We start from the raw sequence: 13,528 nt of genomic DNA on the forward strand, positions 1-13,528 counted from the left end.
GGATTTTTTTTTTAAGAAAAAAAAAAGCATGCACAATTTTGTTTTGCGTTTTAAGACCGATTTTCCCCCATTGTGCCTGATGAACATGACCCAATGTCTGATCGGAATACCACAGACAACTTTGGTTTCCTTTTGGGCATAATAAGATGTTACCTTGACCCCGCTTCAATAATTTCCAAATGTATCCTTCCTTGTTTCTTAGATGTAAGCACAGATCTGGTGGTTGGGTAGGTGCAAGTAAGTTTAACACCCTGTTCACTCCCCAATCCAATCAATTCAGATCTGTGATTACGCACAGTGGTAACACTCCAGCCATGCCACATATGCGAAGCTCCCCACTGGAAGCTCCCCACATGTTCCCTCTAAGCTGTGTGTAGAAGAAATATGAGAGCGCGCACAGAAGCTTGAGGTTGAACGTCACTCAACTTTCTACAGTTTTCCCCTTTAATTAACACTACAACGTTTCGCTCTACTGTGGTAATTGTGAACGCAATACTAGCCACTTTCAATGTAATGTACCGAAAACAGAACTAACTGCAAGATTCCGTATGCAAAACTAAATATGCAAGAGATTTTCTTGGAGTGGGATTCTATTGCATTGTCAGGCATGACTCCGCAGTATTCTACACGGACCGGTGCGCCATAACCAATCAGAGCTGCAGTAGGCCTATATGCAAATAGCCATTTCCATATGGATCTGTGTCATTCACTTTCAACTGTACTGTGTTTAGGCTACTGTATGAGCGGTCTTGAGTAGATGCGCTTGTTTTGAAATCAAAGTGAGAGCTGCATGTTGCCACGTGTTCACAGTTGTTCATATTCTTGGCTACTTAGTGAGTTATTAGCCCTGGTTTAGCTCATTTATAGTCAACAATGGGGGAGTGGTTGCTTCCAACAAGAGCACAAAATGTGTACATTTCTAGCCATCTTTGAAAAGCAAGTCAGGTACTGAGCTTTTTAATCTCTTAAAGGGGAAGTGTTGGATTTTGAGACGGTCTTGAATAGGTAGCCAATAAGCATAGTGTAGCATAATTTGTCTGATTCTCTGTAATAATGGTATGGGAATAATAATGAATTTGTGGTTTCTTGCATAAAATAAAAAGTTTCAGTCACCTCCTTGGAGAAACAGGTTAACTTCAAGCCTGCATGTAAAAAAATATATATATACAGTTGAAGTCGGAAGTTTACATAGACTTAGGTTGGAGTCATTAAAACTTGTTTTTCAACCACTCCACACATTTATTGTTAACAAACTATAGTTTTGGCAAGTCGGTTAGGACATCTACTTTGTGCATGACACAAGTCATTTTTCCGACAATTGTTTACAGACAGATTATTTCACTTATAATTCACTGTATCACAATTCCAGTGGGTCAGAAGTTTACATACACTAAGTTGACTGTGCCTTTAAACAGCTTGGAAAATTCCAGAAAATTATGTCATGGCTTTAGAAGCTTCCGATAGGCTAATTGGCATCATTTGAGTCAATTGGTGGTGGGACCACGCAGCCATCATACTGCTCAGGAAGGAGACGTGTTCTGTCTCCTAGAGATTAATGTACTTTGGTGCGAAAAGTGCAAATCAATCCCAGAACAACAGCAAAGAACCTCGTGAAGATGCTGGAGGAAACCGGTACAAAAGTATCAATATCCACAGTAAAACAAGGCCTATATCGACAAGGAAGCAAGGAAGTGGCCACTGCTCCAAAACCACCATAAAAAAAGCCAGACTACGGTCTGCAACGCACATGGGGAAAAACAATCGTACTTTTTAAGAAGAGAAGTGTCCTCTGGTCTGATGAAACAAAAATATAACTTTTTGGCCATAATGACCATCGTTATGTTTGGAGGAAAAAGGGGGAGGCTTGCAAGCCAAAGAAAACCATCCCAACCGTGAAGCACGGGGGTTGCAGCATCATATTGTGGGGGTGCTGTGCTGCAGGAGGGACTGGTGCACTTCACAAAATAGATGGCATCATGAGGAAAGACAATTATGTGGATATATTGAAGCAACATCTCAAGACATCAGTTAAAGCTTGGTCGCAAATGGGTCTTCCAAATGGACAATGACCCCAAGCATACTTCCAGTTGTGACAAAATGGCTTAAGGACAAGAAAGTCAAGGTATTGGAGTGGACATCACAAAGCCCTGACCTCAATACTATAGAACATTTGTGGGCAGCACTGAAAAAACGTGTGCGAACAAGGAGGTCTACAACCTGACTCAGTTACACCAGCTCAGCTCAGTAACTCAGTTACACCAGCAGAGGAATAGGCCAAAATTCACCCAACTTATTGTGGGAAGCTTGTGGAAGGCTACTCAAAACATTTGACCCAAGTTAAACAATTTTAAGGCAATGCTACCAAATACTCATTGAGTGTATGTAAACTTCTGACCCACTGGGAATGTGATGAAAAAGTACAAGCTGAAATAAATAATTCTCTACTATTATTCTGACATTTCACATTCTTAAAATAAAGTGGTGATCCTAACTGACCTAAGACAGTGAATTTTTACTAGTACTAAATGTCAGGAATTGTGAAAAACTGAGTTTAAATGTATTTGGCTAAGGTGTACGTAAACTTCAACTGTATTTGATTTTTTAAAGTCTAATGGAATGTAGGCATTGAACACCACATATTGGCTGCTACTGTAGGCTGAATGATAGAACTGCTATTTCCATGTTAAAATGTTCTCCATTGTTTTTGTATGACCTACATTACAGCCTACATTATGATCAAATAGCCACAGTAGGCTACTTGGCCACTGTTAAAACAAACTTAAAGCGGGTACAGCCTCAGGGTGCACAGTAAACGTGCACCGGAAGTTCAAGTTCAAAGTTCAGCAGACCTGAAATTTGCTCAGTGACTACATTTTTTAGGGAACATTGCCTGCATCCACCCTTCCCACTGTTTCTTCCACCTGACTGTAACCTCCACTCATTTCATAACTGTCGAAATGAAGTGTCAAAATGCCTATACAAAACATTTATTTTTTTAAATCTGTGTTTGCATCAAGGACAAAGGAGGCATTTCTGAAGTACTCAAACAGGGCAAGAGACTTCTGCCTCCTGTCATATCAAACATTTACCTATGACCCCATAACCCCTCACCTCTGCCTGTTTTTGCATCTCCTCCTTGAGGTCGTCAAAGTAGGTGGCGTCTCCGTCGTCGTACTCCGTGTCGAAACACTCCTTCAGCCGCCGTTTCTTCTCCAGACGCTTGTTCTTCTGGGTCTCGTCGTCCACCATCAGCTTCTCCTCCTCTTCGTCATCATCATCATCACTTTCTTCCTCAGCTTGGTCCTTCTGCTTGCCAGCTTTCCCCTTGTGCACTGCCCCTGTCTCCAAGTCCTCAAAGTCGCCATACAGCTCCTCTAGAAGAGAAAAGAAGAGCGAGTTAGCAAGGGGGTGATAATGAACAGTGGACTTCTGCTATACAGTACATAGCCCTGATGGATTGGGACTACCCTGTTGGGAATATGAGCCCATATCCGGAGCACATGAAAATAATTTGAATTGGGGAAAATGAATTTCAACTGCTCTCTGCTTACCCTATTTGATGTGAACACAGGAGTCGACCTTTACAGATTGCATTTAAAATGGGACAGATTGCAGTTATAACACACTTAAGGATAAGACCAAGAAAGTCATGAAAACAATCCCAACATTATTGAGCAGCAACTCCTTACCATCCTCTTTCTGCAATGTAGCAGCATCTTGATCGTCTTCCCATTTCCCCGTCACAAAACAGTCCCGTATCGAGTCCAGCATCTGAGGAAACAATATTTATGTCAATTACAAAAAAATATTCTCAATAAATTTCATTCATCTCTTGAATTGATGGAAACTAAATTATATTGACCCCAACCCAGGTAAGAATATGAAATGTATGGATGCCTCCATCCATAGCTCCTAACGTCTTACTTAATGCCTTTCTTCCAACTGTTGGTCTTTCCACACTTTAAAATGTCCAGTGCCAAGTAAGGTGTGCTAGTGCTGGGTTAAAACAAAAATGTGCAACCCTTGGGGTCCCAGATGAAGATAAACCCTGTAGTAAAAGAGATGGGACAAGGGAAAGGGGCGCTACAATATGGTTTTGTAGATTTCTTTTACCTCTTCCAGGTCCCAATTGCGAGCGGCATCGGGGTCAAAACGGGAGCAGTCCACGCCGTCCGCACGATGCTTCTTGTCCTTCTCGGGGCGGCTGACTCAAAACAGCCCTCCCAGCTCCTCTTCATCCTCTGCCACTGAAGGAGACAAGCGTAGTCAGTCAGAAATCAAGGCTAGGCACAAACAGAAGCAAATGGGGCAAAATAGTCCAATAACAAATGCTCATTTTCATTGCTAAACGTTTTGCTATAGTGTGCATTAATGAATAGACTAGTGCCCAACAAACAAGACCGCCATGACATTAGGATGAAAGGGAAAATGGCAGTAAAATTAACAGCAAAAAAGTATAATATTCTTACTGAAACCGAGACGTTACCTGTGCCGTACACCAGTTTACGCAGGTTGGGGGCGGCGCGCTGTTGCCGTAGAAACGCCTCCGACGCTTTCTGTTGCAGACCCTCCTTCCACCGCAGTGCCCCTGAGAAACATGAGGTGGGTTAGGGTCAAAGGTCAAATTAATTATTGATTCCAACTTAAGTTCTTGTTCCATTTGGCCACTTCCCCTCCCCCATCAGTATTCACAAGGCGAAAGCAATATGGCAGACCGAAGCACGCATTCTGAATGTTAAATCGACCCTTAGCTCCTAGGCACTCCTGTAAATTTAATACGATTGGATAGGTCATTAGATTATCCTATCACAAGGCAAGAATTCTATCCAGTCCTGTCAGATCTACAGGAGTGCCTAGAGAGTAAGGGCTAGGTTGGTTTTGAATTCAACAGACAACTGTTGGAGTAAGGTGCATCCATCACAGTATTGCTTACACCAGTATGTGCAGGTTTTTGTTCCAGCCTGCCACTAACACACCTGATTCAAGTACTCAACTTGGTATTAAATTCAGAGCAGCATTATTGAACAAAGTCTGTGGACCCGAAGAGGTAGTATAGACAAGGGGGAGGGGTCACAATGGAAATACGCTGAATAGACCGAATATTACCTGCACTTTCATAGCACAGCTCTCCTCCCTCCATCTCCTCATCTTCCTCTTCCATTTTGGAGGTGGCATTTGACTTCTTGCTTTCTTTGCCCGAGACATTGGTTTCACAGTCATCTTCTATTGAATCACTCACATCCTCCTCTGAGCAATGACCCGAGTCTATTGGTTTGAGATCACACTTTTCCACTGCACCGTCTTCTTCATCTTCTTCCCCCTCCGAATCACTTTCCTCTCCATCACTCTCCCTTCCCCCCCTTCTCCTTCCTCCTCCTCACTCATTTCCAGCTCATCGTCACTGTCTGCAAAGGCAGGTACCTCCACCACTGGCTCTTTCTCCACTTTCCTTTCCTCCATCTTCTGTCTCTTCACCGGAGGGATGGTCTTTATTCCTTGCTTCTCTTTTGGTTCAATTCTGTCCTTTGCCACTTTCTTCAAAACAGTTTCTTCTTCTTCCCCTTTGTTTCCCCCTCATCCTCTTCTTCAGACTCTCCTTCCTCATCTTCCTTTGTTTCCCCCCTCATCCACCCCTCTTCGTCACTGCTACCCTCGCTGTCATCATCGTCATCATCTTCCTCTTCAGTGAAGACAGCCTTCCTCCTCTCTCTCTGTGTCTCAGGGTCCCAGATCGGCTCTCCTGGGGTCCTGACGTCAGCCTGTAAGACAAGATGAAGACCAACACAAGTCAGAGGAAAAAATGTATATCATTTTCTTTATTCCTTTATTTAAGGGTCCACTTTTTATTTCATAAAAGAACAAAACGGCAGCCACTTGGTTTGCTATAAAGCTGAGGATTAGGACTAGAGAAATGTAGCGACTCTCAAAATTGCAAGGACTGACAGATTTTAGGGCTGCGACTCTTGACAATTAGTCTAACCAATTTTAACAATGAGTCTGTGTCTCAAATGATTCCAGTGGCTTTCAAAAGTAGCGCACAATCAATATATGGAATAGGGTATCATTTGAGATTTCAAAGATGTTGTTGCGCGAGCGTCACTCACCCGTTCTCCTCCTCCTCCTCCTCCTCCTCCTCCACTTCCCCGGGGGTCAGGGCAGCCGCCCCTGTGAATAGTGACACTTTGCCGGCGGCCATCTTGGCATCCAGGGTGGTGTGTGTACCGATGAGGGATTGGACCAACTCTGTGGTGGGACAGACCTCCTCCTAGTGGACACGGGACAGAAATGACTGATTAAAGGAGCGTGTTACCAAAATTACATTACAAAAATCCTCTGGACATTATCTAGGTTCAGGGGAGAGGGAATTTTCAATGGCCCATGACACTTTTGGTTTAGTACACTCATTACAACAGTCTCAAGCCATTGTATATAACAAGTCAATTATATTCAGGAGGACTTCCATATCACATCTATCAATTATCTGACTTTGACCAATAAAAATACATTGTTTTTTTATTTTTTGTTAAATGTTTCAAAGTATTTTCCTTTTTTGAGTCTTACTGAACATGGCCCAGGGGTTGGAACTGACCTGTTCTTGATTGACGTGGCCGCCGGGCAGGTCTATGTACACTGCGTCCTTATCGTACACGACCCCCCCGACCCCCGCCATGGGAGCGTAGAGCAGCCGCTCCTTCTCGTTCAGCGCCCTCTTCTTCTGCGCTTCAGGCAGAGTGCAGGGGTCTGGCATGAAACTGATGTCTGCCACCGCAAAATCACCCACGCCTGCAGAGGGTGCCATCATGTGTTAGGTTTCAAACCAAATTGCCCAATGTTAAGACAATATAGCTTTCAGAATCGATGTTTTCAAAACCCCACTTTTGTACAACTGTGTAGGAGTGAAACATTTCCCAAACACACCACCACAGTAACCACATGCTGTGAATAGTGCATCTCAATATGTACTAGGTTTGAGAGTATTGATGCAGTATTTAATTAAATCGCTCCTCTACAAGTTAGTGTTCCTCAAAAGGGCTCAGATTCTTATTTGCTCTTAACCCAATGAGCATACATACCAGGGATATGGACCTGGCCTTTATTCTTCAAGTATGTCCCTCTCAGGTAGCCATAGAGAGATACAGTACGATCACACTTGGGGTCCACCCTCACCATCTCAGGGTCCGTCAAATCCTCCATGCTGTGTAGATGGCGAGTGTGATCGAGGAACAGTGAAGGGGTACAGTTCAACAAGAACATTTGAAAACGGAAGCAGGGTGCTAGGATCCATCGCTCACAGGCACGCAAGTGTGCACAACACACACACAAACCATAAACATTACTTCTATTAGAAAACAGCTCTGTTACACACAACCATACATGGCACCATTCAACAGCAGCATAGCATTTACAAAACAATAACATACAGTACACACCACTTGCCCACGTTCGGGTACTGCTTCCCCCTGGTAGTTAATTGATTTGATCCATGTCACTTTCCCTACTCTGAATCAGTTCTGGCTACGTTCCATTACAAGCACATTGCTCTAAAAGGTCTGGACACTCACCGGTCGGCCACGACGTAGGGATGAGATTGCTGCCACACCAGCGGGCGGAACTTCATGACGGAGATGAAGCGGCCCAGGTTCTTGACCTCCTGGGTCTGGTACTCCCCGTACACCATACCGGACAGGTAGAAGAGTTTGGCACCCTGTGGAATCAAAGAGGGGACGTGGAACACTGTTCAGGAAAGGGACTTGTGTTGAATTAGGTTCAGAGAAAGACTGCATGTCATGTTTATGAGATTGTTAGCCTTTAAAACTATAACACATTTACAAGCTCTGACAGATAGTGTACACTTTTTTTAAACGTCTTATCAAGACAAGCCTAAGAAAATCACAAGTCAACTTGTCACTTCGATAGCACAAGAGAAAAAAGCTGAGTTGCAGGATATGAAGGGGACGTGCAGGGTTGGCACAGACTGGCCAACTCCGCTAATTTACCTCCAAGGTTTATCTAGCACATCAGAAATATCTCAGCTCTTACAAAGAAATTAAATATGAAATGTACTAGCTATAGATTGTGTATATATAGATTGTATATATTTAGTTACAGTATGGTGTTCAGTTGTTGTTGCTTTTGGTATTATCCATGCTCAGTACCATTTGAATATATTTGTGAAAAACAAGTAAAATACTTCACAAAAAAACCTGTCAACCAACTCCATCATCAAGTTTGCTGACGACACGACGGTGATAGGGCTGATCACCGACAATGACGAGAAAGGTGGTTAGAGCCCTGGCAGAGTTGTGCCAGGACAATAACCTCTCTCTCAACCTCAGAAAAACCAAGGAGGTGATCGTAGACTACAGGACGGCTGAAGAGGTTTGGCTTGGCCCCTCAGATCCTCAGGGACCTTTACAGGTGCACCATTGAGAGCATTCTGTCTGGCTGCATCACCGCCTGGTACGGCAACTACCTGGCCTGAACCACAAGGCTCTACAGAGGGTGGTGAAGACCGCCCAGTCATGCAGGCAGCAAGACATCTACACCAGGCGGTCTCTGAGGAAGTTCGGAAGATCGCCAAGGATTCCAGCCACGGACTGCTCTCCACTACCTTCCAGCAGGCGGTACCTGAGCATCAGGTCTCGGACAAACAGGTTCCGAGACAGCTTCTACCTCCAGTCCATAAGACTGTTGAGCAGCTAACCCTAAGCTGTCTACCTGCAGAGACCCATCTACCTGTACAAACCAGTCCACCTGTACTCACCTGCATTTTAAGAGACTATTTGCATGGACTCACTCACTCTTACACACAATTGCTAATACGATTTATGGTGTGGAACCAAAGATAAAAAGTTTCTCATTCTAATTCGGTGCTGACCTGGTAGACCTCAGTCCAGAAGCGATGCTTGAGCCGCTTCTTGGTCTTGCGAAGGGCCTTGTTATTGCGGAACGAGTCCAGGTGGGTGAGCACGCCCATGATGCGCGGGAAGCCGTGCACCTGGCAGATGTTGAGGAACTCAAAGGTCTCCATCTCAAAGACGAAGCTGGCGTCAATGAACATCAGCACCTGGTGGACCACAGGGATGTCAGTTTTTAACTCACTGATAGCCCCACGTCAAATCTATTTTTTAATGTCTGGTAAGGAAGACTGGGTTCAATTCAATTGTCTCATAGTTCCATCTCAAATGGCAACCTACTTGCTATATAATGCACTACTTTTGACCAGAGCCATATAGGTCCTGGTCAAAAGTAGTGCAACATGGGTCCTGGTCAAAAGTAGTGTACTATATAGTGAATAGGATGTAATTTGGGACTCACAAATAGTCACTGTACGTACTCCAATATCATAAGAAGTACAATTCGATCTAGTTATCGATCCCTTTGAAATTCTGACATTTTGGCTTCAACTACCATACACAAATTAACTTACCAGGTCAGCAACCTTTGCCAAGTCAATCATTGTATTGATGTCATTGCTACACTCGATGAAGGTAAGACGCCTCTTCTTTCCTGAAAGGAAAATTAAGATGGTAGTGCGGCGGCATTAGCACACAAGGTAAACACAACACATTAAATGACAGCTCTGTGGTCACACAAGGTAAACACAACACATTAAATGACAGCTCTGTGGTCACACAAGGTTGTATTCACCAGGAACTAAACGGAAGTAAATGTGACAAACCGGGGAGGGACTACCTTAACTTTTTCAAGAAGTGCTTGTTTCCATTTTCGGTTGCAAATTGCATTGCTATGGTGTGCACTAATGAATATGACCTAACTGATCTCAATACAGTAAGAAACATCCAAGCTCAGCTCACCAGAGACGATGGTCACAGGCCCGCAGATGTCCCCTAGTTTCTGCCGTGTGAAGTTTTTGATCAGGCAGCGGATGAGGGTGCTCTTGCCCACCTTGGGGGGTCCTACCACCACCACCACTATCGGGGGAGGCTCTAAAGGGGTGCGGTCCACCAGGGGTATGTGATGCTTCTTGGCCTTTAGGTCCTGGGCTCTGGGAGAGGGGGAAAGAACAGTGTTTTTCCTACAATGTTGAACTGTGTCTGTCTGCACTTTTTGTGCTGCCTCCTCTACAATGCTTTCCTAAATCTCAATGTCTGTCCTTCTGTCTTTTATTTTTATTTTTTATTTCACCTTTATTTAACCAGGTAGGCTAGTTGAGAACAAGTTCTCATTTGCAACTGCGACCTGAACCACTCAAGATACACTCAAGAACCACTCAAGATACATGTTAACAGCATTCACTCCTATGGTTATTTCTATGAACTTGTAAACCACAGATTAGTGTCACAGCAACTAAAATGACAACAATATACTATGTAAACCTTGTGAAACAAAACAAAATAAATGCTAAAAACATAAACATGAAAGCTGATGGTGGGATGATTTTTCATGTAGTGTAGTATAGTGGGGCATGTATACGAATGCTGCTGACCTGTGGAAGGTTTTGGCCATGCGCACTGCTGACTGGACCGCAAACGCTTTGGGGTTCCTCTTGCGCTCGTCATCTCCGGCAGGAGTTCCCAGCTGCTTCCTGATCTTCTTCCTCTCCGCCTTGGGCCCACTGTGCTTCTGCTGGTGCCGCTTCTGTTCCTTCTTTGGCTCCTTCCCCTCCATCTTCTCCTTTCTGAGAATCACACACAGGTCAGAAACTGAAGCTTGGAGAACCAATCATTTAGATAGTTCCAACTACCTCCCTGTATGTGAGTGAATTACCTACAGTATGGCAAGAAACTTGCCCATAATGGTTGTAGTGCATTTGCTAGTAACAACAGGGTCACTCAACTCATGGAAATCTGAAATAAGTATCAGTAAGAGGTGATGGCTTTGTCTGACAATATAAAAGTAACTGCAGCAACTTGGTCTATGCTACACATTGTACAAGCATTTTACACAGCTCACAACATAGCTAGTAGGACAGGGACGATACCAATATAGCGATGCTCAGTATCATAGCAAGGAAACAAAAGGCAGATTTAACATATTTCGGAAAACAGTCCTAATGTTGGAAACAAACATGTTGTCATCCAGAGTCATATTTATGTATTTTCCAAGCTATAGCACACTATTTTACATACAGCAGTTTTTTAAAGGAACAAAGAGTTACCAGCTTCATGTTTTCATTTTTGCCTGGGAAAAAAGATTGAGATACTGGTATTGTCCCGGCCCCAATAGCTAGTGGGTGTTTTGGGAGCACCACAACCTACAATCAACTACATGTAACAACATTATCATAAATTGTTTGCCTCATTTAACGACCATTAAGTCAGTCGTCTTCGTATTACGACATTTACTCAAGTGTTGAGTCTCTTTTTGTACTTCCTAAAGATAACCTGACGGTTAATACACTAACTGCATGTCCAGCTAGCTACCATGCAAACAGATTTAGGTTGGAACTCATTTCAACCTAAGCTACAGTTTGCACGCCAGATAACGTGATATAACTTAACAATGCATTTCCATTACTGGGCATAACATGCTGACCAACCGTGCATCCGTCATCCATTGCGGGCAAGTTGATTTTGTTCACCCACGCCAGACGCAATCAGGACACACAGGTTGAAATATCAAACCACATTGAACCAATTATATTATATAATTTGGGGACAGATCAAAAATCATTAAACAATTATGGCAATTTAGCTAGCTAGCTTACTGTTGCAAGCTACTTTGTCTTGGGATATCAACATTGGGTTGTTATTTTAACTGAAATGAACAAGGTCCTCTTCTCCGACAATCAATCCACAGATAAAACGGTGAGCCAAATGAGTTTCTCGTCATCTCTCCTCCTTCCTTCAGGATTATTTTTCTTCTTTGGACTTTGGAGGTTGGCAAACAACTTTACAGAGCATTACCACAAAGATGAACTGAGTGTGGACCACCGTTCATCTTTCAATCAGCCATGTGGGTATATGCTCCTAAAAAACAATGAAGAGACGGGAGAGGCAAGACTTGGAGAGCGTTAAGCATCACAAATAGAACCAAGTTCAATTTTAGCGCCTTGCCACGCAGACACCCGAGCAGTGTGGGTGCAATGATTGAATAACATTTATGTTATTTATGTACATTTATTTTGCAACGCACGGGAAGGGTGGTCAGAATGTTACTCCAGACAAAACATTGCCATAGATTTTTCAACTTACTTGTCCTTGACAATACTTTCTTTGTTCTCGTTTCAGTGAAAAAAGTATCTTAAAAATGTCTGTGTCTGGTTACAGATGGTTCTCCAAAAAAAACAGAATATTCAGAAAGATATTACATCCATGTTTTATATCAAGTGAGAAATGCATCTTGCATGTGTGTACATCTTTGTTTTGGCTGCAATGTGTGATGCGCTGCCAACTACCTCTACAAGTGGCCAAGGCGAATAGAAATGACTAGCTCCTGCAAAGATGTTGAGAAATGCAAGATGTCTGGCAGCTAAAATGGCAAAGGAACACCTCACTCGGTGCAAAATGTGGATATAATATATTTCTGAATAATCTCTGTTTTTTGGAGAACCACCTGCAACTGGACAAAATAAGAATTTCTTTGTTCTTGATTCGGTGAAAAAGTAGCGTTAAGAAAAATCTCACTATGGCAATGTTTTGTATAAGCTAAACTCTAACGCCCAGTAATGGAAACAAATGATTAAGATATGACATCTGGCATACAAATTGTAGCCAAGTACCTCAACTCCTCCATAGTTGAGAGCAGACTATAGTTTTTTAAATGAACCTATGTGCATCCTCTGTTGTTGCGTGCCTTTGCTTGCTGAAATCCATACATTTTAATAAAACGTTAATCAAATACAACCACTGACTGTGAAATACTAAGAAAGGCACGCAATTTAGGTACACAGGATTAAGAATGTACATTTTTTAAGTATTGACGCATAGTGACTCAAAGGAGTTGGAGGTTCATTTCAAAAACTCCTGCCTGCTGTCAACTCTAGCCCAACTGGCTGGCAGATGGCGCTATATTGTTCCTTTTACGTTGTTTTTGTCAACTGCATCCAACTGGAATCTATGCAACTGGCTTAGCCAGCAGATTTCGACTATTACACTGGTTTACACTGAGTTGCACTGGAGTCGGAAACCCATCATGGTTAGATTTAGACACTGCAGAGCCGGCGAGAGATGGGTTGGAAAACATACCTCAAAGGGATGGGAAATGCAACTACCCAGGCTTCCATCCAACCTTTTATGCATGTAAAGGACTTTTTTTTTTAAAGTCACAATATGCCTGATGGAAACAGCAAATTTGTCGGTAAACTTTCCAAATGTCAACAAAACACTCTACACTTTTCCAAATCAGGAAGTAGCATTAATGACTAGCATGGTGGTGGATTTTTTAATTTTTTAAACAGTACGCCAATTTTACCTCTTTCTTTACAGCTCGCCATTAAAGCTACGTTAAAAGGAAATCGACTCCCTTGCAGCCTGAATGGAGGATGTTTTATGTACGAGTCGGTCACCGGGGGGACATGACAAGTGTATAGCCGACTGCATAGATTACAGTTGGATGCAATTGA

The 13,528-nt window shown here is 43.0% G+C and overlaps 1 protein-coding gene across 1 annotated transcript in view; it reads right to left on the reverse strand.

The window, feature by feature from the left end:
- Positions 1 to 13,528, reverse strand: part of LOC112222900 (ribosome biogenesis protein BMS1 homolog) — a 35,193-nt gene that overhangs the window by 20,478 nt on the left and 1,187 nt on the right. Inside the window, 15 exon segments of the mRNA XM_024385764.2 lie at positions 3,112 to 3,374; positions 3,690 to 3,771; positions 4,114 to 4,247; positions 4,487 to 4,588; positions 5,107 to 5,356; positions 5,359 to 5,510; positions 5,564 to 5,748; positions 6,105 to 6,265; positions 6,590 to 6,783; positions 7,074 to 7,195; positions 7,563 to 7,705; positions 8,879 to 9,067; positions 9,431 to 9,510; positions 9,819 to 10,009; positions 10,451 to 10,642. Coding sequence (XP_024241532.2) covers positions 3,112 to 3,374; positions 3,690 to 3,771; positions 4,114 to 4,247; positions 4,487 to 4,588; positions 5,107 to 5,356; positions 5,359 to 5,510; positions 5,564 to 5,748; positions 6,105 to 6,265; positions 6,590 to 6,783; positions 7,074 to 7,195; positions 7,563 to 7,705; positions 8,879 to 9,067; positions 9,431 to 9,510; positions 9,819 to 10,009; positions 10,451 to 10,632 — 2,430 coding nt within the window. The 5' untranslated portion in view covers positions 10,633 to 10,642.

Source organism: Oncorhynchus tshawytscha, linkage group LG23, assembly GCF_018296145.1.
Source record: "Oncorhynchus tshawytscha isolate Ot180627B linkage group LG23, Otsh_v2.0, whole genome shotgun sequence".
Classification (NCBI taxonomy): Eukaryota; Metazoa; Chordata; class Actinopteri; order Salmoniformes; family Salmonidae; genus Oncorhynchus; species Oncorhynchus tshawytscha.